The 27961-nt window shown below is 36.3% G+C and overlaps 1 protein-coding gene across 1 annotated transcript in view; it reads left to right on the top strand.

The window, feature by feature from the left end:
* efna2a (ephrin-A2a) overlaps positions 1–27961 on the top strand; it is a 95862-nt gene continuing 67901 nt past the window's right edge. Inside the window, exon 1 of the mRNA XM_073849229.1 lies at positions 1–876. Within this exon, the coding sequence (XP_073705330.1) occupies positions 767–876 (110 nt within the window). The 5' untranslated portion in view covers positions 1–766. The remainder of the gene's footprint in view (positions 877–27961) is intronic.

Genomic DNA, 27961 nt, shown 5'->3' with positions numbered 1-27961 from the left:
TGCGCGAGTCAGATGCCTTTTAGAAAGCTTACACGGTTAAGTCGATCGACGCTGAACATATAGCAGATCCGAAAAGCTGATCCAAAGAGTAAGCAAAGGCAGAGGTTTCTAAGGCAGAATGGGGCAAAATTGCCTTTGTTCCTCCAGGACAGAGAGGACTCGTGCAAACGGCTTGAGATGTGCGTAGGATATCTGCTTTTCAACTGGAGCGAGTCAGGAACAACACGATTCCGCCAACAACTAACACAGAACTTGTGCAAATAAGATGGAGCGCTGAGGAAACGCGAATCAGAAAGGCGTGCGTTAAAGACGGGGATGTGTTTCATGTGTGCTTCTCGTGCAGACCACATGGGGTAGAGGTATCTGGAAGTTGCAGCGCTGCAAACGGGGAGCATCACTGTAGGAGACTGGAGACGCGCATCACACTGTCCCGCGTTTAGGTGATGGACGGAATTCTGACAGAGCGCTAGAAAATTACCGTGGACCACATTGGAGACCTTTTGCTGCATGAGAAACAATTGTAATGGATTTTTTTCCTTAAAAAGAACATAAATGTATGCAGTTTTATGAAGTGAGCTACAGAAAGTAGGCTAATGCTGCTCGTTCGCTCGGAGGGAATGAAAATCGCTCTGGATTACAAGCCTTGTTATGATGTTCAAAACTGCGTATATACATTCGCTCAAGCAAGCAGGTATTTGAAAAGTTGTCACTGAAATAAGCGACCGTGAATTTTTGTTTGGAGGTGAGGACTAGTATAACAACTCAAATGGAGTTGCCGCTGGTGATTTTTACGGTAGTGTGTTGGGTCTCCGTATTGGCGGACGACAGGATCATCTCAGATAGACACGCGGTCTACTGGAACAGTTCAAACTCCAGGTGAGTGTACAATATGGCAGGCTCTTTTAATATTTAGTGCTTAAAGCTGACTGATATATATTGTTGCAATTTCGTTTGCATAGTGTTATTTATTTGCTTAGTTTTTAAACCAGTGAATCTGTATTTATGTTTCATATGTTAATTTCAGTCTAGTCAAGTTGTTGCTGATACTGGGTTTTTACCAGTTAAATAAGTAGATCAGTCTTAAGTATGCTTGAGTGTCTCTTTTATTTGTCATATGTAAGGACTAGTCAGAATGGCTAGTATGTCTGTATGAAATAAAAATGTAAGCTGTTTTTGGCTGTTAGTATGAACATGTTAGCCTTAAGGCTATCTATAAGCTAGTGTGCTCAAAACAATGATATAAGCATTCAAAACTTATAGCCAATATGGATCAACAATTTTGATGACATCTACTTACACTTCAGCTTCTCATCAAACTTTTGTCCAATCAAATGCTCTCAAGAATACAAAATTTTAGTTGAAATTACGTCAACACAGAATTCTGCTTTGTTTCAAAGCACTTCAGTGGACCTTTAAAGATGTGTTTGAGTTTGTCACACCACAGAAAAATGTTATTAACCACTCAGCCAAATTTGAATGATAAAATAAGTTAACAAAATCTTGAAAATATAAGCAGTATTCTTTGCTCTAAAACGCTGTCATTGTGTCCACTTTCGGTGCTGAAACCGCGCCCACTCGTGGGAAAGCACCGAATCCCAGTTGCCTCCGATAAAATTTATAAAACTATTCAAATGTTCACTGCAGAGGTGGGTGTTGGTGATGAACCTTAGCTCTCCATCAAAGTGTCTCTTTACAAAATGAATCCACCTGTTCTTAATATCATAATTTTTAAGAACTTTAAATAAGGACGCTGAGCTGTTTTGCAAATTATCGCAACCAGGTTATATGCAATTATGTGACAAAGGCATTGCTAGCCAGCAAACTGTAGGCTGTAGTAACTGATGGTAATGACAGTAACTCGCGATTAAGAGTGCGAACCACTGATGCTAGAAATGCGCTCTAGTTATAGTCTTAGGGGAGGGGCTATGCTTAGTGGCTCCAGTAAATTATCCAAACACGATTTTAGACCCACCCAAAATATCCTGAACACAAAAATGGTGAAAAACTGTGTAACGGTCTAACTCGTCTTTGTAACATGTTTTTAGCAATGCATTTCTAATGTTTTTAGAAACAATTCTCTGAATTGCCTTTACACAGACTTTAATTCTTACTATCAGTATTGTTTTTTTTGTTTTTGTTTTTTTTTTATTGGGGGGGGGGGGGGGGTGTTGCCTTTATCATGATATGACAGTGGAGAGCAGATAGGAAGCAAAGTTGGAGAGAGAGGGGGACAGGTCCTCAAGCTGGGATTTAAACTCAGGACTCCCGTAGCGCAATGACGTTATATGTTAACAAACTTGCCCATTAGGCTATCGGCGCCAACACTAGTAAAAATTTTATTAGTAATGGAATACATGCTAGTAGGAAAAGTGGAGTAGATACTAAAAATTGAAATAGTTAGTAGCTAACTAAACATGTTTGATAATTACTAGTAAAACTGGAGTGCCAGCAACAATTTTAATACACAATAGTTGAATGGGAATAGTTAATTTTTTACAATTCAGTGGCAAAACTTTCTAGTACTCTAGTGGCAATTTCTAGTACTACTGGGATGCTGACTTAAAGCAGTTGACCACTAGCATATAATGAATTCTAGCGACTAATTGAAAAGGTATTTGTTGCTAATGAATTACTAGTAATCAAAATAATTACTAATAAAGTACAAATAAATACTAGTTAGTTTTAAGGAATACATGTTAATTTGGCTTGCCATACTCTGCTCAAAACCCAGGCCAGGTATTATCACTGTTATAAGGCACAGATGATTGAGATGGGCTTTTCTTGTGTTTGCCAAGTATTACATTTAAAAATGACAAGGCGTAAGTTAAACTTTTTCTTGTGGATTGTAGAATTTGCATTGTTCGTCAAAGATTTGTGTGGTTTAGCACTTCTTATCCTCTTAGAAATTACTCAGGATTGAGGAAAAGCAAGTAGATATTTATAGTTCATATTTGCCCGGATTTGTTCACTCTTGCTGATGCTGTCAGAGTTTGGCACTGTAACATTTTCTAAATTAATAATAACAATAGCGACACACCAGTTTAATCCTTTCAATATGGAGATGCCAAAAAAATACATAATAATGCTGCACGTATGCGGCTGGAGCTGAATATAATGTTTTTTTTTTTTTTTCAGAAGCTTTCCATGAAGTGAATCACGAATCGCACCTTATTATCTTAATGCATTATTGTCAATCAAGAGATTGATTGACGATGATGAGCAGTGACCCCAGACACTTTCACAGGCTGACAGGTTTCATAAGTTCTCTGTGAAGTTCCTTGACATTGCTCATTCCTCCTTATTTCAAGGGTAACTGTGAGCAGGGTTCTCTCGCTGGCTTGGAGGGTTTGCTCAGGGGATGTCAGCCTAATGGCTTTTGACATGCAGCTCCTCAGGTAGAGCTTGGCTAGATAAATAAACACGGCGAAGGTGCTCTCACGGCTGAATTAACAAAGTTAAGAGTGGCTGTCTTGCAGTACATCAGTAGTCTGCCGAGGTTTAAAATATTAAAGAGGCTCAGAGGAAGATTTCTTCTCGAGCTGGGTGCACGCTCTTCCACCTCAATAAAATGTAGGGCTGGATTTGAATTTTTCGCATTGAATAAGCCACCCGGATGCATTGAATCTGCATTAATCCTTATTTAGCAGAATACTTCACCGTTTTAGGCTGATAAATGTGCTCCAAATCCATTTCCCCTATTTACGATTTCTTTTAAATTGGTGGGTTTTGCTTACTTTAGGTTTTTAATATATTTATACACCGCATAGAAGCTTGGCCAAATGCATTTCTTACCCTGCAACCTGTTCACAAAGAACATGTATTTCTATTATTTCCCAGCAACGCTATCAAAAAGAGCCGCATTTGCGCCCCACCAAGGGATTGTGTCAGAAACAATCCAAAAAGAGCGCCCAGGGGTCAGCTTTAGTTTTCAGCCCGTCCTGACCTCCCTTCTAGTCCTCTTGCAGTATTGTAGTCACAATCGAGGTGAGCTTTTTGCAGGGCAATTCACCTTGAGCATTAAAAGCTTGCCATGAATCATATTTTCTCTCTCTTAAGCTCCCTGTCAGGGGTTTTCTATTGAAGCCCACACTGAAAAGAAGATGGACATCCCCTCAATGCCAATATGGCCGGCCTCTTGGGGGTCCAGATTAAAAAAAAAAGGAAGATGCCCAGCTCTGTAACCCAAGAGGATGGACTAATCTAATCCTGTGGTTTATCCTTCAAAAGGCCCTCTCTTCTTGAAGGCTTTGAGGTTCTTAACAGCAGTCCCGGCTCATAGCCCCTCGCTCAAGTTGTGCTGCGGTTGGCTGGGGACAGCTCAGCGCTGGATGTTGTCTCTGCCTTCGCAAAGGAAAGAAGAAGAAAAAAAAACAAGTGGAGCTGAGGAATCCAGTGCTCACAGTGATTCATAGATGGCTGCTGTCATTATTCCCTTGACAGCTCACACTGCTTTTTTTCTGAGACACTCTGCGGCTGCCTTTTGGGGCCTGCGGTAGTGCTTTCTGTTCAAGTCCTGGCACAGCAAAGCAACCCAGGGTTATTTGCATGCAGGTTCATCTCTAAATTGTTACCGTTATGGAAACAATGAATACTTGAAAAGGTCTAGATGCAAGCCACGAATAGCGCGGCTTCTGAGAAAGGCTATGAATATCTTAAAGCAAATTGCCTGCGCGACACAATGCGTCGACGGGCAGTTTGCAAGTCATTATATCGGCTTATTGTTATTCGTGATTGAATTTAATTAAACATAACCTCTCTTCTGATTGTTTGCTGTTAGATGGAGTTGCACAACCATGTCTAATGATTTTGACTATCCACAGCTGTGTTTGGTGATGTAATGACTTTGAAACACAGACTTTCAGCTCTCTTTACAACGGGCAGAATCTCAAGCACTGCGACTCCGATTTATACGATACTCTTGACTTGGTCTAGTCATTTACCTCAGTCGTTTTCAAGTGGAATTTAATTTTTGAATTGAAACTCATTTATCTCTTTATGCTCGCTTGTCCTTCTGCTGAGATACGCTTCGGAGTATGCGAGCGCTATCAAATTTCCTCTTGTCAGACAAAGCAGGTAGAAGCTCAAGTAGCCGTTTGCAGAGTAAAGAGGTTTGGTACTCGTGTTCTGATTTGTCATTCCTGTCTATTTCAAGTTCTCAACCTCTGTGGATGAAAAAATGTATTTTCAAGATGTTTTGCCCAGCTGTCTCTGCAGAGGCGGTCCCGGTATGAGGCTGAAATCTTTCACCAGATGAATTACGTTTTCAAAACACAGCACAATCCTGTCAGGAAACGGGAGGCTTTTGTAAACTGCAATGGTTGTTAGTTAAGTTTCAGCCTTTCTCTTTCTGTTTGAACGTCTCTTTTTGATTTTACTGCACTCTCCAGGTGCTTCACCGGTGACTCATTGTCACATGGGATTGCGTCTTGAAATATGTAGGTTCGCTGGTTAAAGATTCATCCCCTTTGGTTTTATCAATGCGTCAGAGCACTCTGATCTGTTTTTAGTTTTAGCCCTGATTGTTCTGTGTCATATTAGTGGCAGGTATTTATTTTTGCATGGTATTTCATTGTTTAAGTTTTTAAGCCCTATTAGACCCTAATTGCATCTTAGTGTCTGTTGTGTATTAATGCAGTTTCATGGTTTTCCCAAGGCTTAAACATTTCAGCATGTGAAGCAACAGTGGATGTTTATCCGAGGAGAACAGAATAAAACATGTACTTTGAGATAGACATGGTCTAAATGTAGCTATTACATAAAAGTGATGCTCTTAAACGTTTAAAAATAGCACAAGGTGCAGCTTTAACCCTGGGGCTGCAATAAGACCTGTGGCAAACCGCTACATTAATGCATGTTTTTCCACTTTCCACAAGCAATCTGAGGGGAAAAAGACTGTTCTTTTTCACTGAACTTTCATAAATCTTACTCTTTAAATACATAGCGAGGGTTGTGGATGTTGTGGATGTTGCTTTTGCTGTATATCTTGCTTTCGCTGCTTGCAGAGTAAGCTGTGTCTGTCTTGGGGATACAACTCAAGGAATTTTTCAAGCTGTCGGAACACTTGCGGCACTGTGGAACAGAAGCTCGGCATTGTTTTAGGGTGTGCGGTTTCAGACGTGACACATGCTTGTTCAGCAGTCATTGAATAGACCAAATGGATGTGAAATGATGAAATGTGGAAATCAGGATTCTTGTGCTGATGGAGAGAGATTTCTTCTTTTGTGATTTATTGCTGTTAATTATCACTTCTGTTATGTTGTCTTCACACTGCAGAGCACAATAGCTGAAGAGGCAATGTACACAACAAAAAGGTGCATTGACAGTCCATTCTGCACAAAGGATGCATGAATGCAATTGCAAAGGAATTTGCAATAGCAGATATATTAAAGAGATAGTTCTGTCTTTAATTACTCACCCTAAAGTCGTTCCAAACCTGGAGGACCTTTGTTCATCTTTAGAACACAAATGAAGATATTTTTGTTGAAATCCAAGAGCTTTGTGATCCTGCATAGATAGCAACACAACTACCACGTTCAAGCCCCAGAAAGGTAGCAAGGACATTGTTAAAATAATAAACGTGACATTAGTGGTTCAGCCTTAATTTTATGAAGCTACAAGAATACTTTTTGTGTGCAAAGAAAACTAAAATAATGACTTTATTCAGCAATTTCTTCTCTTCCGTGCCAGTCTTTGACGCCCGTTCATTAGAGTACCACAACATGTGCATGACGTAGAAAATCCATCTTTTTTCATCGTCTGTATATTCTGGTTCAAATATGTCCTCTCTAAATACATCCTTTCTGTCAAAATCTTGATACATGTTTACGAAGACTGTTTTATGTACAGCGTGCGTCATCTTGTGCTTGTAAACAAGGCGCGGATGTTAGAAAACCGGCGTCAGCATCAGCAGCACCATCAGCAGTTCAATTCCTTGAACGCGTGGTAAAGACTGCCACGGAAGAGAAGAAATTGTTGAATAAAGTTTTTTTTTGCGCACAAACAGTATTCTAATAGCTTCATAACATTGTGAATGAACGACTGATGTCACATGGACTATTTTATCGATGTCCTTACTACCTTTCTGGGCCTAGAGTGTGTCAGTTGTGTTGCTGTCTATGGAAGGTCAGTTAACTCCTGAATTTAAAAAAAATCTTAATTTGTGTTCAGAAGATAAATAAACGTCTTATAATGACCTAATTTTCATTTTTGGGTAAACCATCCCTTTAATATTTTGAAACTAATGTTTTTCAGGTATCCAATCAGTTATTCAATGTTGAAACATCAAAATAATGATTGAAATATTTAATAAAAAATATAAAGTCAAACCAAAAAGTATTCAGACACCAGATATCATTTTTGATGATTTTTTTTCACTGGTGGGTTCAGGACACAGCAGTTGATTTATGTAGGTGAGGATAGCAAAATAAAGTAAACTGTGGCATATTATACCCAAAAATTCTTCATACAGTGGACTGCCAGTTAAATTTATTTTAATTTGGGACCAAAAATTATTCAGACCCTTTAACCTGACCATGTTTTGCTTAAGTGTTTTTTCTTTTTTTGCCAACATTCTTTTTTTTATTGTTTTCATAATACAACAAAAAAATTAAAACAATACAATTACATGTTTTGAACGAACATGTCAACCCCCACCCCGTCCCTTACAGGATTTCAAATTCTTGGTTGGGATTCAGGTTAATGGGTTTATAAGAAAAAGTACATAATCTTACAACAAACATATTTCTGTAATATTAACTACTGCAGAGAGCTACTATTTATATGTCCCCAGGTTCCTCCATTACATGTGACAAATCTGTCCTGGATACATAGCAAATAAAGGGGTCCCAGATCTGGTGGAAATTATGTTGTTGGTGTTTCATTGTATATGTAATTTTCTCCAAAGGGAGAGTTGAAGACAGTTCAGACAGCCACCTCTTTACACTTGGACTACTGGTGTTTCTCCATGAGAGGGCTATTACTCTCTTTGCAATTAGTGCACTTAAGTCTACAAATATTCGCTGATGTTTTTTAAACTTCACATTATCTGAATATAGACCAAATATAAACAAATGTGGGATTAGGGGAATTTGAATCTGCAAAATATTTTGAATACATTGTTTTATTCCTTGCCAGAATTTTTGTATTTTTGTACATTGCCAGATACAGTGGAAAAATGTACCTTTTTCTTTTTCACATTTAACACAAATATCCGGTATAGCGCTGTTATATTTGTGAAGTTTTTCTGGAGTGATATATGTACGCATTAACCAGTTGTATTGTAATACTTTCAGACGAGTGTTAGTAGTTCTTGATTGTGCTCGAGAGCATGCCTCCCCCCATTTTTCTATTGGGATGTCCTCCTGTAGATCTTCTCTCCATGCCTCCAGCCGCCCTGCTGATGATTCTATACTTCCATCTACTAAACATTTATAAATTTTGGATATTAAACCCCTGCTTGAGCAATCCATATTCATTATTTTTTCTACTGTAGACTTTTCAGGGATGCATAATGTTTGATTTTGGTGTGTTCTAATGAAGTTCTTCAACTGCAGGTATTTAAAAAAGTGATTACGGGGTATATTAAATTGATCTACTATTTCTTCAAATGACATCAGCACTTTTTGTGAGTTATAAAGGTCTCCTATTTTTCCTAGTCCTTTAGTAGCCCAGGTTTTAAAGCCCCCATCCATTTTACCTGGAGGGAAGGAGTAATTACCCCATATTGGACTGAAGATAGAGAGGTGGGGTCTTTCTCTCAGATATTTTTTAGCTTGATGCCATACTACAATCATATTTTTCACAATAGGGTTTTTTGTGTTCTTTTTGAGCATTTTAGTGCTTGCTGAGTACAGGTAGACTGGGAGGGGCAGATCTAGCTGTAACTCTTCCATTCCTTTCCAGAGAGGATCATCTCTTTCTGTGAAGTAAAACAACATTGTTCTTAATTGAGCTGCCCAATAGTACCAGAGAGGACAGGGACATTTGAGTCCCCCTCTATCATAAGGTAAGTAAAGTAATGTTAGTCGTGTCCGGGGACGTCTCTTGTTCCACAAGAATCTAATGAATAGTCTTTTAAGCTGAGTGAACAGGTTACTTGGAGGAGGAAGGGGAAGGTTTTGAAACAAATACAACAATTTGGGCATTATATTCATTTTGAGGACATTAATTTTTCCTATTAGTGACATGGGTATGGGTGTCCACCTTTCCAGTAATTTTGAGATTTCTTGTAGTAATGGTTCATAATTACTGGCTACAATATATTTAAGTTGTGGGACAATTTGAATGCCTAGATATGTAAAACAATCCACAATTTTAAATTGAGTGGCTGCTTTAGGAGGACTTTTATTTTCTAGCTGATTTAAGAACATTATTGATGATTTTGATTTGTTTAATTTATATCCTGAGATTTTTCCAAATACTTTAAGGAGTTCTAATAGTTCAGGAATGGATTTTTCCATCTCTTTAAGGAATATGATTACGTCATCTGCAAATAAAGCCAGACGGTGTTCCTGTCGTCCAATTGATATGCCTGTTATATTTTGGTGTGTTCTTACTGCTATTGCTAGTGGTTCTATAGCCATAATAAAAAGGAGAGGGGATAGGGGATCTCCTTGTCTACAACCTCTTTGTATCCTAATGGTTTTGGAAGTATTACGGTTAGTTATGATTTCTGCATATGGTTCTGTATATAGTAGTTTTATCCATTTATTAAAGTTTTCTCCAAAGCCAAAACGTCTGAGGATTTCAAATAAATAAAGCCATTCTACTCTGTCAAAGGCTTTTTCAGCGTCCAATGACAGTAATGCTGTATCTGTTGCTCCCTTCTCCTCAAATAATATATTTAGAATTCTCCTAACATTATGGAAGCCTTGCCTACCTTGTACAAAGCCATTTTGGTCTTTGTCAATAATATTCGGAATTAATTTCTCCAGTCTCCTGGCTATTATTTTACTCAAAATTTTTAGATCCACATTTAAAAGACTGATTGGCCTAAAGTTTTCACATTTGTTATTCGGTTTACCCGGTTTTGGTAAAAAAGTGATTAATGCTCCCCTTAGCGATGTTGGAAGGGTTCCGTTGTGAAAGGATTCCTTAAACATTTCCAGTAATGCAGGCATCAGTCTATGCTTGAACATTTTATATACCTCAATGGGTATTCCATCTGGCCCAGGGGTTTTCCCTGCTTTGATACTGTCAATAGCCATAGATAGTTCCATTAATGTTATATCTTTCTCTAGTTCTTCCTTAATTTCTTCTGATATTTGGGGAATTTGGATCTTGTCCAGAAAAATATTCATTTCAGATGTGTTTGGACCCATTTCCGAGCTATAGAGCTTTTCATAAAATATTTTGAAATTTTCATTTATTTCAATGGGGTCAAGTGTTTTTTCTTTAATTGCTAATGCAAACTTTTTACACCACAGACTGAACAAAATTAAGCATTGATTGGTAATTGTTCAACAAAGTATTGATAGTTGTGTAAAGATTGTCATACTAACATAAATTTTGGTCGATTGTAATCCATTGCATACCTTTCTATCAAAGTTATCTGACATTATCAAGATGAACTTGTTCTGGCACAGTTTAACTCTGAGTTCTTGTCAAATTTTATTACCATTTCCTAAACTATAGCGAATAAGAAATGTTGAAGGTGTCTGAATAAAATTTAGTTTTACTGTAATTATAAAACAATAAAAAATGATAAAGTAAATATTATTTTATGGCATATAGTATGGCTTTTTGTGGTATAGTTCACTTAAAAATGAAATTCTGTCATCATTTACTCTTAGGTTGTTCCAAAGCTGTATCATTTTCCTTTTTCTACTGAGCACAATGGTGAATTTTTCAAGAGTTTTTCCATGTTATGAAAGTAAAAGTGAGGTTGTCAAACTCAAAAATGATCAAAGAAGCTCAGTGGTGTCAGTAAGATTATTACTTTCATTTAGCGAGGATGCATTAATTGATCAAAAGTGACAGTAAAGGCTTTTATAATGTTACATTTATAAAGATTTCAAATAAATGTCAAATAATCTTAAAAGAGTATGTTTCTTGAGCTCCAAATCAGCATATTAGAATGATTTCTGAAAGATCATGTGCCACTGAAGCTTGGTACGACTGCTGAAAATTCATACATTACATTAGAAAATATATTCAAATGAAAAGCTACTTTAAATTGTAATATTTCGCAATACTGTTTTACAGTATTTTTCAAATTAATGCAGCCTTGGTGAGCAGTTTCAAAAACCGTAAAAAATCTCATCTCATCAAACCATTAGATACACTCCATCAGGTTTGACGTCGGATGAACTACTTTTATGACTCTTATGGTGATTTTTTTGTCATTTTAAAGCTTGACAGCTCCAGTCCCCTTCATCATATAAAAAAACAGCAAAGATTTTCCTCAGAAATGCACTTTTTTTTGTTCCACAGAAAAGTGAAAGTCGTGCAGGTTTGGAAGAATGGCATAAAAGTGTTTAAAGACACCTTTGGACAAGCATTTTAGCTTAAAGCTGAATAGTATCTGTCTCTTTGCATTTCTAGCTAATTAAGTGCACTCAATAAATTGTGATAATGTCCTTCACCTCGTTTTAGGTGAAGAGCGGGATTCATGATAAGGGATCCAATCACTGAATCAAGGACTGAGTGTTTGCAGCTCATCAGCCTTCGCTGATTAATAACATCTCAGCGGCACTTTGCGTTATCGGCATCATATAATGAAGAGTCTATATAACTCTCAGGCACTTCTGCGCACCATGCGGGATGTGTTCTTCCAGCCAGCCAGCCAGCCAGTGTGCTACTTTACATGTATTATGGCACAAAAAAACAAGGTTACAGTGTCGCTCTCGCTGAATAACATTTGTGATTTAGAGTTTCCTGACACAGATGATCCTCTGTGAGTTAGGTAGCGTGAAGTTCTCATTTCTGTTGCCTTAAACCAAGCTATAACTCTCCATTGTGCTCCGCACCGGAAAGCGGTTGTCCTATATCAAGCCCATCGCTGTCTGTGTTTCTCAGCCCCTCACAGACATGCCCACAGTGGCTCTTAATTAAGAATGTTGTCACAGAATAAAACTTCAACAGATTGGTTATTGATTGAACCTCCTTTCTTGGCAACAGTCTCCAAATCCCCCATGACTTTTTGCCAGCGGCAGCTATTACACATGAGCAGTAGGTACTGCATGTTTAACTCCACCATTATTCTCCAAAGCCATTTCGTGTGCTATATTTCGGATATGTTAGGCTATTTATCAGTGTCGTCTGACTGAGGATTAAAACGGGTTGTAGCATAATTCCTAAATACATTACACACAGCTCCGCTTCGGTCTGTGCGTTTAAAGGCAGTTTAAGATATTAACTGAGGTAAAAGCCAGATAGTAAACCTGTTTGCAGTCCTTAGGCCTAGATTCCAAGATGTGGCATAAAATCCTTCCCCGAGGCTTGGTCTCACATATGATTAGGATATTACGCTAGTGTGAGATAAGATATCATTTAACATTTGTGTTTTAGACCTCAGCTGATCCCAGATCACGTTATTGATTAGCGCCTTGAAACACTTTTGAGCAAATTTGCAAAAAAAGTATCATAAAAGGAGCACATATACAGCTGAAGTCAAAAGTTTACATACATCTTGCAGAATCTGCTAAATGTTATTTTACCAAAATAAGACAGATCATACAAAATGCCTGTTATTTTTTATTTAGTACTGACCTGAATAAGATATTCATTTACATACAATCTACAAGAGAAAATAATAGAGTCCTCTGTTTGTCCTGAACAGTTAAACTGCCTGCTATTCTTCAGAAAAGTCCTTTAGGTCCCACAAATCCTTTGTTTTTTCAGCATTTTTGTGTATTTGAACCCTTTCCAACAATGAATGTATGATTTTGAGACCCATCTTTTCACACTGAAGACAACTGAGGAACCTCAGAAGGTTCAAACGCTCACTGATGCTCCAGAAGGAAAAAAAAATGCTTTAAGAGCCAGGGGTTCTGCAAACTTTTGACTAGACTGAAGATGTGTACATTTTTCTTCTTTTTACCATATCATTTTTTTTTATTAAGTACTGCCCCCCAGAAACTACAGAAGATACTAACATGTTCCTCAGAAGACAAAAGAAGTTAAATTTACCCTTATCTTCAAATTCAAAGACTCTTAGTGCATCGTTTTTTTCTTCTGGAGCATCAGTGAGTGTTTGAACCTTCTGTAATAGTTGAATATGAGTCCCTCAGTTGTCCTCAGTGTGAAAAGATGGATCTTAAAATCATACAGTCATTGTTGGAAAGGGTACAAATACACAAAAATGCTAAAAAACCAAAGAATTAGTGGGACCTGAAGGGTTTTTCTATAGAGCAGCGGGCAGTTTAACTGTTCAGGACAAACAAGAGACTCATAAACAACTATCACTGAACAAAAAAACACAGCTGTGGATCATTCAGGTAAAAACAGTATTAAGAATCAAGCGTAATCTTTTGAACAGGGTCATTTTTATAAATTCAACTGTTATTTTCTCTTGCGGGCTATAAATGTCTTATGTAAAACATCTTATTCAAGTAAAAAGTTTTCAACTAAATAAAAAATAACATGCATTTTGTATGATCCTTCTTATTTTGGTAAAATAATTAACATTTTGTAAATTCTGAAAGGTGTATGTAAACTGTTGACTTCCACTGTACCTTGTGCACTGTTTATTCGCTTATGCGTAATTATTATGTTAATTTTTGTATGCCTTCTGAAGCCATATGATAACTCATTTATGATTATTAATGTTCTTTTTGGTGAGTAATAATTTACGTTTTAGTCTGTTGCTTTTTTCCATTTTAGTCCACTTTCATTATATGGTACAGAGGAGCAAGAATATTCTTTAAAAATTAATGTTTTTTGTTACACAAATTAATGTAAATCATACATTTTTAACAGGGCCAGAAATTGGGGGAACAAAGGTGCCATATATATTTGAAATTAAAGATTTAAAAATGCCCCCATATAATGAATTCCTCAGATATTATCTTTTCTCTAACCTTTGATATATTCCATATTAAAGGGATAGTTCACCCCAAAATAAAAATTCTGTCATTGATTACTCATCCTCATGTCATTCCTATCCCATAGGACCTTCATTCATCTTCAAAACACAAATGAAAATATTTTTGATGAAATCCAATAGTTTTCTGACATTGAATAGACAGCAAGGGTCAAAAAACAGAAAGTCATTATTTTTGTTTTCTTTGCACACAAACAGTATTCTCGTAGCTTCATAACATTAAAGTTGAACCACTGATGTCACATGGACTATTTTAACAATGTCCTTACTACCTTTCTGGGCCTTGAACATGTCAGTTACGTTGCTGTCTATGCAGGGTCAGAAATCTCTCGGATTTCATCAAAACTATCTTAATGTGTGTTCTGAAGATAAACCAAGGTCTTACGGGTTTGGAACAACGTGAGGTTTTATGTTAAAATAAAAGTCCTCAAAAGCATAAAATGTTGAATTTATGGTAAGATTTGTTTAAAAAGACAACAGCCAAGTAAACCTCATAAACTTTGCCTGTGTGTGGTAGTTGAAACTATAGCACTCCAGTGAGGTTTCATGCATTAGAGATTAGAGAGGGACAGTTCTTGGCCCCTTTTCCATCTCTTTACTATGTCATGCTCTTTTTGGTATTAATGCCAAATGTACTGCTAAGAATATCAATGAAGTGGATGGCAGAGAGAGAGGGATGGCATCTCTAATTTTTAACGCCCTGAGGAATATTTTATGCATCATATCAGAAAGAGCTGCGTAGTTTTTGATTGATTGGATGCACATTAAACACGACGCTGCGGAGGTTTCACACAAACATGCAAGTCGTATGTATGTTCATGAGTCTGTTTAGGAGATTGAGTCAATGTTTATAAAGAAATAACATTCTAATTTGTCTAAGTCTCAGGGGTTAAAAAAGCAGATAGACCTCCAATGGTAGTCTGTGGTCAGAAATGCTGCATTTTGCTGTAAACTGAGTGGACTAGAAGGTTCTTTCGCCCGTAGGCGAGTGCCCCAATGCCACACAAGGTGCCAGACATATTCTTACCCATGGGACATCTTTGCCTGCTCAGATTAATGGCAGCGATGTTCTCTAATGGACCATAAGAGCTGGTTCCTGCAATGCACTCAGTGACCAAGTAATAATTTATTCACCTTTTGCCAGACTCTTTTAAACATTTGAGCATTTCTCTAGCAATACATGGCAACAACTCTGCAGACATTTTTTTTTTGGAAGTTTCCCTTCACTAAGCATGTGTCTACACCCCCTAGAGAACTAATTAATTTTCTGAAATCGTACTTATCTCATTTCTGTTTTCTAATAAGATGGGATGTAGGCATAAGTTTGTTGTAGGAAAAAGGATATGCTTTTGGAAATGCACTGGGTGCGAAACACAACTTGAGTATTTCCAGAATTGCTGGCTTTTGAGTAAAATATTTCTGTGAGATATTAAATGGGAATTGTTAGCTTTGGATCAATGTTAACGGACAGATTTTGCAGACAAATGGCATACGAACCTTAAAGGAATAGTCACCCAAAAATGAAAATTCTGTCATTGATTACTCTTAATTTGTGTTCTGAAGATAAACGAAGGTCATACAAGTTTGGAACAACATGATTAATGACAAAACTTTCATTTTTGGGTGAACTATCCCTTTAAGCCAAAGCATCATCCACCCAGTGTTTCCCGTTGTACAATGTAATTGTAGGATGCAAATTGTGTTGTTTTACTAGAGTGTATTACATTACCAGTAGTTAAGTGCAGAGAAAACATATTAACTAGCCTTACCGGTCTCAGAGGGTAGGTAGTTAGTCAACAGCATTGGGTAAACAAACAGTTCCCGTAATTTCTTTCCATCTTCAGTGGCCTGAATCATGTCGGCTATCAAAAATGCATCTCCCCTTGTGTTTTGCATCAATTTTGTGCGTGTTTAGTTGTGTGTACCTGTGTTTGTCGCTCACAGTGTGTTTGCTCTGAGCTCCCCTGTCCCTTTCAGCTCACGTTGGGGGAGTCTCATGGTGCTCACTTTAATTCTGAAAGGCAGGGCTGTATAAATAATTCATTTCCCCTTTGCTAGCCTTATTTCTGCATGTGGTACAAGTGTTACTGCCAGTCCGCAGGGGAGGGTTTTTGGGGAAATGCAAGAAGGCTGCAAAGAAAGTAAAAACAGGGGTTGGCAGTCACTTTCCCTCCACTCCTTTTCCCGCTTTCTCGCACTCCGCATGTGTTTTCTTTTTGTTTACACATTGTCTTTGTTCCACATATCACCAGCATGCAGATTGTTTTTTCCGGAGCCAAGAGCGATCAAACACTCAAATACTTTGACGCATGAAATCATCAGAGCCTTACAACATTTACGCGCAGGTCGCTAGTGAACATTTTAGAAACCTCGTCTTTGAAGAATCTGAAATGCTGTGTTGACCTTTAAGGAGCCATCAAGTTAATGTTGTCAGAAATAGCTCTGCTCTGAACTTTGGTTAAAAAGGTGAGGACAACTTTCAGTTTCATGAATAACTTCACTGCATAATTTACTTGCATTGATAATTCAGCCAAAAATGAAAATCATTTGTCTTTCCCAGCCTGTATTATTGGTTTTAGACTCCACTGACTTTCACTCTACGGTTTAATTCTTCAAAATGTCTTTTGTGGTCCACAGAAGATAGAACGCAGGCTTGGAAACACATGAGAGGATGAGTAATTGATAACAAACTTAAAATTTTTAGTTGAGACATTTCTTTAAGAAAACAATTGTAAGCTGTATTTATTTAAGAGAAAAAGTTCAATAGTTGAATTTTAAGTGTATTTGACAGAAATGTCAAACTGCTTTAGGCAGACGTGTTTTTTTTTTTTTTCAGACACAGTTACAGTCCTACTATATTAGGTTAGCTCTTATTGTTCGAATGCTATTTTAATATTTTGAGCTGTTCTGTAGGTGTTCCTGTCCCTCAAGATGTAACTGGAAACAGCAAGGTCAAGGGTTTGGTTCCCAGGAAACCTACATACTGATAAAACGTGTGCCTTGAATGCACTGTAAGTCAGTTTGGATAAAAGCATCTGCCAAGTGAAGGAATGCTGGCATGCTTTTTCTCTATAGAATGAAGCTGACACTAGTGTCGCCCCAGTCTATATATGTCATCCCATACTTGCTTGTAAGGTTTAGTCCACCTCTATTCCACCTAAACCTGAAATCTCTCCCACAGAGAGCTCAGTTAGTACCCTACCTGCAGAAGAACTGCTCAATACTTCCATTCCCTCTTTGGGAATTGCAAAAGTCCTCTTTTAGAAATTGTGTTCCCTTGAAATCTGCTTGCAGCGATATGTAATAGTGTCTGTATTCTCTTTTTTCTAAGTCCATGCTGACTGTTTAAAGCAGTGCTTCTCAGCTGGTGGGTCACAATGTTAAAATGAGTTCCAGATCTGTTCTGTTCTGTTCTGTTCTTGTCAGGGAAAAGAACTATACTAAATGCAAATAAAAAAAAATGCAGCTAACCTTATAATAGTTAGTAAGGCAAAATAAATAAAAGTTCTGTCATGAAACTACTTAGCACAAGCTGATTGGTTCATGTTCATGTCGCAGCCAATGAGCTTACAGATTGAGATTTAAATATCTTGTTATCTGGTTAACCCTACACCTCCCCAGCTCCACCTGTATAGATCTGCTACAGGTTATTGTATCTGCTATGCAGTAGCTGCAATAATCAACAACGGCAATAACTAACAGCAGCAGCAATTCAGCAGGGTAGCAGATATATTTCACCGAGACCAAAAAGATTAACATTGGCATATAGATTACCATCCTAAAAGCTTTAGAGAGTTGTCATGATAGAAATAGACTTATTAGCTTTTGAAAAGGAGAAATGGCTTTCTATATTGTTTGCTGTTAACATTATGCATCTAATTCAAACTCATCATTATTCTGGTGCAAATGTATTTGATAGCTGGCAAAGTAGATGAATGCCAACATGAAGAGACTGCTTAACATGTATTCATCCTCAAAAACCATCAAGAAAATGATCTAAGGGCAAAAAAATAACTAATGTAAATAAAACATTTGACTTATACTACATTAAATACAAGTTCACAGGAAAATTCCACCAATGCTATTCAGTATTTGTTGGTGTGGATGTATTTGCAGCTTTGTATTAGTTTATGATGATACAGTTGAAGTCGAAAGTTTACATACACCTTGCAGAATCTGAATGTTATTTTGTTATACCAAAATAAGAGGAATAATACTCTTATTTTTTTTTTATTTAGTGCTGACCTGAACAAAATATTTCACATAAACGACATTTACAATTAGCCCACAAGAGAAAATACTAGTTGAATTTATAAAAACGACCCCGTTCAAAAGTTTACATACACTTGATACTTAATACTGTGTTGTTACCTGAATGATCCACAGCTGTGTTTTTTTTTTTTTTTTTTTTTTTTTAGTAATAGTTGTTCAGTCCCTTGTTTGTCTGAACAATTAAACTGCCCACTGTTCTTCAGAAAAATCCTTCAGGTCCCACGAAGTCTGTGGTTTTTCAGCATTTTTGCTTATTTGAACCCTTTCCAATGATGACTGTATGATTATAAGATCCATCTTTTCATATTTGAATGCATTAAGAGCCCCCTTTTTGAATTTGAAGATCAGGGTAAATTTCACTTGTTTTGGGAAACATGTAGGTATCGTCTGTAACTTCTGAAGGGCAGTACTAAATGAAAAAAAAAAGATATTTAGGCTAAATAAGAAAAATGTACACTTTTTTTTAAAATTCTGTTCAAAAGTTTACAACCCTGGCTCTTAATGCATAATTTTTCCTTCTGGAGCATCATTGAGCATTTGAACCTTCTGTAATAGTTGCATCTGAGTCCCTCAGTTGTCCTCAGTGTGAAAAGATGAATCTCAAAATCATACAGTCATTGTTGGAAATGGTTCAAATACACACAAAGGCTGAAAAACCACAGAATTTATGAGACCTGAAGGATTTTTCTGAAGAACAGCGGGCAGTTTAACTATTCAAGGCAAACAAGGGACTCATGAACAACTATCACAAAAAAAAAAAAAAAGAAACTGTGGATCATTCAGGTAAGAACACAGTATTAAGAACCAAACTTTTGAGTCATTTTTATCAATTCAACTATTATTTTCTCTTGTGGACTATATGTAAATGTCTTTTATGTGAAATATCTTATTCAGGTCAGTACTAAATAAAAAGTAAAAATGGACTTCAACTCTATTAATGCATTTCAGTGTATGATTATGATTTTTTGTACACTTCTGTGTGATAAACTACACTACCATTTAAAGGTTTGGGTTCAGTTAATGTTTCTGAAATAAATTAATACTATTATTCAGCATGGGTGCATTACATTAATCAAAAGTGACATTAATAAGTTGTATAATGTTACAAGATTCACTTTTTAAACAAATGCTGTTCTTTTGAACTGAAAAAAGTAGTTTCCCACAAAAATATTAAGCAAATGTAGGACAAGTTTTTATACTAGGGGCCAGGGCCTATAGGGGGTACATATGAAATTAAATAGAAAAGATAAAAACATTTTACAAAATGTTTTTTTTTTTTTTTTTTTTAGGATTGTAAATCTGCACCGGATTGATGTACATATATTGTAAGAAGTGTTATAGAAATAATTTTAGTTGTTTTAATGTTTTCAGCATTGTAATGCTACTGTTCACAAGTTTGAGGTTAAGATTTTTGAAAGAAAGATAGAAAAAAAAGAAATGAATTATTAATGAATTATTTTTGCAAGCAAGCAGTAAAGACACTTATAATGTTACAGTGGATTTCTGTTTAAAATAAATGCTGTTATTTTAAACATTCTGTTAATTTAAAGAAATATATAGCGTTTTATATTTTTATATAGCAAATCAGCATATTAGAATAATTTCTGAAGGGTCATGTGACACTGAAGACTGGAGTAACGGCTGCTGAAAATATAGTCTTGTTGTCACAGGATTAAATTACATTTTAATATATATTTAAACTGTAATATTTGACAGTATTACTGTTTTAAGAACCAAGAACATATAAATGTACTGTGTATGATGTTATGTTGGCTTGTCACTTGATGTTCAAAGTAACATCTGGGTCCTGAAGTAACCAATTTAGAGCCACTGCTATGAAGATAATCAGTGTTGACCCAGACTACATTATACCTACGCTATGAAGAACGATTTAGAGTCATATGAAATCGAGTCTGTATGTTCACCATGTGAAAACGTCGCAATACAAAACTGTAAGTGGGACATTTCGCTGAACGCGTACAGATGGCTCCTGCTATGACGTGATGCACATTAGCTGTGATTGCTTTTAAACGATAAGTGTCATTGAGAAGCCACTTTTTCCCAAAAATTGCCTTGACAAATGCAGTGCATTGTGTGAAGGGAACAGTGCGCGGTTTACAGCTTGTGACTTTATAAGCAAACATCTTCCCTGGATACCCCCCTAACAGACCCTGCAGACTGTGAGGCTGGAAGAAAAGCGTTTTTTTCCCCTTGAACCCACAAAATTACTGTCTCGTTATGGTCTATTTGTGTTGGATAGATTTCCTCAGCGCTAATCTCTGCCACAGAGGACATTGATGCAGCACAGTGATAGCGATGCATTATGTCCAGGCCCAATCCTGCAGCACCTCGTCTCCTTAGAGGGCTATTTCCCTTCCACTCTCCCCCAGTTTAATGTCGCTCCATACAATTATACAAGCCTTTCTCATGCACACAATGCTCGGGCCTGTGATTTCAGCCCCATTTATGATATGGGTTATTATGCAGGCTTAGAGGTGACTTGCAAAAACTTCTGCCGGTAAACAGGGCCTGAGTGGGAACACGACGTGCGTACTTTTTCTCAGGTTCTTCGCTCAGCGTTGACATTCAAGAGTCTGGCAGGGAGTGTGGGTGGACCGCTGGGCCACAGGATATAGTTTCCATGACTGCTCAAGCTCACATTTCACAATTCAGATTTGGAAGCTGCTACATGACATGGCAGTGTTTTCTCAAGCGGTGCTGCTGGTGGTCTCGGCATGCGTGGGGACGTCTTATATACTGAGGTTATTGTACGAGCGTGGCTGTTCTGTTGGTCACCTTGAAGTTTTACAGAGCTCAAACATTCATCTTGATTACTGACTGGCACTGACTGATTTTATTGTGTTTTCTGTGTTATACTATGTGCTTCTTTTGATGTTCCAGTCTGAGAGTGTGCAGAAGACTAGAAGTGCCACTTTAATGGATCCCTTCATTTTAATTTAATTTTTAAACTGACAAATACACTACCATTCAGGTTTTTTTTGTAAGAAATGAATAGTTTTATTCAGCAAGGACACGTCAATTTGATCAGGAGTGACGGTAAAGACATTTAGTTTGTTACCAAATATTTCTATTTCAAATAAATGCTATTTCAAAGGAATCTTCAAAAATGTATCACAGGTTTCACAAAAATATTAAGCAGTGTGATACTGGAGACTGCAGTAATGGCTGCTGAAATTGAAACTTTGCCACCACAGGAATATAATACATTTTGAAATATAATATAAGAAGAAACAGTCTTAAATTGTAATATTTCACAAAATTAATTTTACTGTATTTATTGAGTAAATAAATGCAGATAACATATTTATGAATTAGTTTTGCAAATAACAAATTACATTTTATGATTAAAATTATTTTTTAAATATTAGAATATAGTACAGTCAGTTTTTACTGTTTTTTCGAGTAAATAAATTTGGTCTTGTTGAGCATAAGTGACTTTGCTCAAAAATCATTGAAAGCCTTTAAATTGTAGACATTTTAAACTTTATTAAAACATTAATAAATTTTTTTTTATAAAAAACAAACATTTTAAACTTTTTTTATATGTAACAAATTAATAAATCAGTTTTGCAAATGACAAATTACATTTTAGACTTAAAATGTTAGACTTAAAATATTTTAAAATTAAATAAAAATAATAACAGTCATTAGAATTTTAACATCTTAAATTGTAATATACCACAAAATTACAGTTTTACTGTATTAAATAAAGTAAAAAGCTTAAGAGAATTTGCTCAAAAACATTGAAAGCCATTTTAAACTTTGTATGGTAAAATGTAATTTAATGAAAAAACGTATTAATAAATCAGTTTTCAAATAGACAAATAATCAACTTTTTTTAATGTTACAAATGATTAAATCAGTTTTGCAAACGACAAATAACATTTTAGAATTAAAAATACAGACTTAAAATATTTGACTTGAATATTTTAAAATTACATTTTAAAATGTAATACAGTCATTATAATTAATTTTTAATTGTAATATTCCACAAAATTATGGTTTCACTGCATTTTTCAGTAAATAAATGTGGCCTTGTTAAGCATGAGAGACTTCGTTCAAAAACATTTAAAAACCTTTCAATTGTAGACATTTTAAACTTTGTGGTAAAATGTAAATTATTAAATAACAAATTAAATGATCAGTTTTTTATTAGACAAATAAACAGACATTTGAAGCTTTTTTCAAATATAACAAAAATAAATCAGTTTGCAAATGACAAATTACATTTTAGACTTAAAATATTAGACTTATTTAATTACATTTTAAAATATAAAACATTTGTTATAATGTTTTTACATTTTAAATATAGCATTTAAATTATGGTTTCACTGTATTTTTCAGTAAATAAATGCAGCCTTGTTAAGCATGAGAGGCTTGTTAAAAAAACGTTTAAATTATAGACATTTTAAACTTAAAATGTAAATGATAAAAAAATAATAATAATCAGTTTTTAAACAGACAAATAAACAGAAATTTTAAACTTTTTAAAATGTAACAAATTAAATCAGTTTTGCAAATGACAAATCGTCACCTTAGAATTATAAGGTTCTATCTGACATTTTTGTCAAAATTGAGTTATTCACATATTCACATTCTGTGACAACTTATTTACATTATTTGATGTTTCTTTTGTAAGCTGTGTACATTTTGGGCCTTTTTTAGAAAACAAAAATGGTTCTATCTACAGAAGTCTATGGAATGCAAAAAGTTTGAAGCTCGATATCTCAAAAGTGCTCAGAATGCAGATAGGACCTAATAATTCTAAGGTGACGAAATTACATTTTAGACTTAAAATAGACTTAATATACTTAATCAAATATAAAACAGTCGTTATAATGTTATTACATTTTAAATTGTAACATTCCACAAAATTACTGTTTTACTGTATTTTTGAGTAAATAAGCGTGGCCTTGTTGAGCTTAAGAGACTTTGCTTAAAAACATTGAAAAGCCTTTAAATTTTAGACTTTTTAAACTTTATATGGAAAAATATAATTATAATTTTTTACTTACATTTTTACATTAATCTAATTAGCAGTTTTAATGGTGATTTATTTGCATTCTTATTTTGATAACGGATTTATTTATTTTTCTATGTGGCACTATGGAGCAGAAGCATTTTCTACATTTTCTGTAGATAGACAGTGATTGATGGCACCTCTGGGCATTCGAGCTAACAAAGTGCTTGTGGACTAACAATCTTGTCTTGAAGGATTTAAAGTTTTTTTCAGCACCTTAACAAAATCAATCCATTGCCATTTCTTCTGAAAATAAGTATTGACTATTCTGAACTGGAGAAAACCCTCTAGTCAGCAGATTACAAGTGTCAAGTATGGTCAAGAAGAGTTGAAGAGGCTCTTTAAGGAGTGTGTATTTGAGTAGAGGATGAGCTTGATAAGTTGTCTTCCTGCTCTTCCACTGATAGTTTTTTTTGATGAAAGAAAAAGCAATCACTCTCTATTTGCCATGCATTCAGCCAGACTGATTAAACATGAGAGGGCTCACAACATCTGTCATTTCAGCCAATCAGGATTTGTGTTTATATAGCGTTTTGGATGTCTTTTGACAGAAAGACTGTTTGTCATGAACCTTATTAAATCCTCCGAGCGCCTTTTGCAAACCGAGCACGTTCTCCGAGTTTGTCAAAATGATCTGAGAAGATTTCAGACCACAGTGTTTGTGCTGATTCATGGCATTCATCAGTCAGCCACTGTAATGAGCTTCTTGAATCAATATCAATAAGCGGAGGATGAGAAATGTGATGAGGACGAGAAAGGCCGATTTAACACTGCCTTCTGCCTTCTCATCGCTCTCACTCCTCCGTTTATTGTATTGGATTGGAATCATCTGTCCATCAAGGCTTAGTGTATCACTGACACCAGCCTTAACGGACTCACGCATCTTTTCTCAGATAAAGTAAACACGATTGAGCGCTCTTCAGCCTCATTTAATCTCCCAGCATTTTCATACATATAAAGCAGGCGTGTTTTCTTAACAAAGATATCTCTCTTCGCTGGAATATAGATTAAATACCAAGAATATAGCAGAGCTGATTTGTGGGAAAAAACTGACAAATATCTCTGTTCATTTCTCTGGGCTGTCTAGCAAAATGCTGACCAGTGGCACGTCTGTATTATTAATAGAACTGTAAATGTATTGATTAAAGGGTTGGGCTGGAATAATTGGCGAACGCCTCCCAATATTGCTTTTCTGACATGGCCTTGAAGATGAGTTATTTTAAAGGTCCCATATTGTCAAAAATCGAAATTTTCTGGCTTTTTTCATGATAACTGAGGTCTAGGGGCTATGTAACTACCATATGAGTTTCAAAACAGTCAATCTACAGTAAACTGCACACAGCCTGCTTAAAGTAGTGGTTTCTTTTCACGAGCCGCTGTGACTTCCGTAACGATGTGACGTCCGATCTACTCAGTCAACGCCTTCAGTCACCACCCCGAGCACCAATCACGTCCCACCCTCCTTTTGTCAAACCCAGACAGTATCATGTCCATAACATTGCTAAGCAACAACAACGAAAACAAGCTGAGAAAACCCTGTTCAGACGATAGATGTCGAAACTACATCATTGCACAGGCTTCAGAACAACGTGAATATAAGAGACCACTGGTACGTCAACTTCAGCCTCTTTCACACAGCGATTCCGGTAAATACACGGATAATGTGTCCCATGATTTGTTCCGGAATTGTTTAATTTGGTTCATTCACAGTTGTTTTCCGGAATCTGTGTGTGCTTTACACACAACCCATAAAGACATGTGACGTTTGGATGTGAGATGTAATGCGACACGTACGATTCACTAAACTGAAACTGACCTGAACAAACTGTGCTTCAGCGCTGATAGTGAGGAGCTGGCTCTGTCTGATCGCTGCTTCATTCCACTTTGCACGTATTTTTTTGTCGTGAAGAGTCGCATGATAACGTGCATCATCACTACAACACTGCCTTTATGGTACTGGCTTTTGTTCACACAGCGCTCGTTCCCGTAATTTTCCAGAATTGTGAAAGGGGCTTTACTAAAGCAACAGTTATGTAGCTTACTGCATTCGGTGTTTGAAAAAGAAAAAACATTAATGATCATTCTGAAATGTCCTGTTGAGTATCAGCAGGCTAGGCTCTCTCTATGGCTCTGGGCTCGGCTAAAGCATACATGACCGTAGTTAACTGTGGTTGGCCTGGCTGTGCGTCACTCAGAAAACAACAGGCCAATCAGAAGAGAGGCTCATGAATATTAAAAATCAACCTGTTTTTGACAGAGCTCCTAAAAAAGGAGCTGTAAAAATATATTGAGATGGATTTTGGCACTTATACTGCAAATAGTCAGTCTGACATTTATGGCGTCATTTTTTAGTCAAAAGTTATGAGCGTGTTAGACATGCTCACGAGCACATTACGTTATTTCACACGCGCAAAAATGAACCTTCAGCTGGCATGATAAAAGTACTCGCGCACAAATTCAACACCCGAGAGGTGTACAGGCAGCTGCGCGCGAGCGCCTGGCATACTCTTATAGGTTAACTCTGCTTGTACAGTGGAATCCTGCTCTCGCGCAGCTGCCTTACACCTCTCGGGTGTTGAATTTGTCGCGAGTACTTTTATCATGCCAGCTGAAGGTTCATTTTTGAGCGTGTGAAATAACGTAATGTGCTCGTGAGCATGTCTTACACGCTCATAACTTTTGACTAAAAAATGACGCCATAGACATTTACTAAAACAACCCAGGAATTCAGCAAGCAACTGTGCAGCAATGCTCAAACCATGGTTAAAGGTCCCATATTATACACATTTCTGGAGGTTTATTTTAGTTGTTGATGTCCTTAAGAATATAGCTTTACAGCAACATGCTGCGTGGGGCAAGACAGCGCAACCTAACACGTGGCCCTCCAGCCTTTGCTTTGGTGCTCGCTTGATGTCGTCAATGTGGCATCCTCAACAGCAGCAATCACAAACATGTTGTCTTAGCAAGGTAATGAGCAGCAGGGCAGGGTGGATGACATTATAAGGAATGGTAGAAATGTGTCAGGTTGGAAAGATTGTGTTGAACCATGTAGCGTATTGTGTTCTGCCAACTGTCGAGTGAACGCTTCAAATGTAGACAGCTTTGTTGATTAAAATGGGAGTGATTTAGTTTTCCCTTTCAGCCGTGTTCAGTATAAAACATGAAGAAAATGTAGTGGGAGGGTTTTATACTTAGGTCTGGGGCCGTTTTCTACATAGAAAATTTAGGAGAAAAGAAAAACATTTTACAAAATGTATTTTTGTAGGACTGTTAAAGCTAACCTGCTCTGGGTTGATAAACTATATAGACTTGCGCAATTGCATATTATAAAGTTAGAAATGCGTGATATATAGTCATAATTCTGAGAAATTAAGTCTGATTTTTTTTCTCAGAATTGCGAGCTTGTATCTTGCAATTTAGTTTTTTTTTTCTCGCAATTGTGAATTTGTATTTCACAATTCTGACTTTTTAAAAAAGGTTGCAATTGCAAGTCATAATGTCCAATTCTGATGGGAAAAAAGAGTCAGAATTGAGTTTAAATCTTGCATTTTTTATATTTTTTCTCACAATTTGGAGTTTATACCACACAATTCTAAGGAAAAAAAGTCAGAATTGTGAGTTTATATATCGCAATTCTGACTTTTTAATTCACAATTGCGAGTTTGTATCATAATTTTGAGAAAAAAGTCAGAATTAAGAGAAGTTGCAATTACCTTTTTGAATGTTTTTATTCAGTGGAGGAAGCAAGCTTCCTTAATTCAGAGAATCCTGAGACAAGTTTATTGCAATTTTCACATAAATATTAAGCAACACAACTGTTTTCAACATTGATAATAATAAGTGTTTCTTCAAAAATATAATAATTTTTCATAATATTATGATTTACAGAATTTTTATCAAATAAATAATTTTTATAAAGTTATCACAGTTTTAAGTATTTAGCAACACAAGTGTTTTCAACAATGATAATAAGTATTTCTTTAAAAAAAAATTATATTGTTACGAATGAAATTAAATCCCTATTCAAAGAGAAATAAATTAACCGTAACAAGTAAACAGGGATCCTCTTTAAAAGATCCCTGGGGTCCCCGCTCTCACTCCCCAAAACTTCATAACCACAAAACACAATTAGAATGCAAGAAAATACATTTATTAAATTAGAAATGGACAAAAACAGCATAAACGTCGGGAGGGGAAACGCCAAAAGAAAATACAATAAACAGAACTAACTACTAAATCGCAAACTAACCTAGAAAGTAGATTATAAATAAAAGAATACAAAAATCTTCCCTCCCTACTAACAAAAACAGGAGAAAACTAACAAAACAAACAGGCACCCACCTCCCAGCCGTAGTCCACTTAACAAGGATCAGGAAGTAAGGTGACAAACGCAACAGCTATCAAACACAGCTCAATTATACTTAATTCACTAAATAACAACAAATGTCTTGCATAGCGATCCTTTCACAAACACTCAACAGAATCGAAAGAATACATTAAAGACGAAAAGGGGGAACCAGGAGAGCGGGGGAGCCGCAGAATCCTTCATCTCAGCGGTTTAAATACTGCGGCCATCACACCAGTCGCCAATGAATCCGTCCTCGTGA

Source organism: Garra rufa, chromosome 10 (genome assembly GCF_049309525.1).
Source record: "Garra rufa chromosome 10, GarRuf1.0, whole genome shotgun sequence".
NCBI lineage: Eukaryota > Metazoa > Chordata > Actinopteri > Cypriniformes > Cyprinidae > Garra > Garra rufa.
This window is presented reverse-complemented; position numbering and strand designations above follow the sequence as displayed.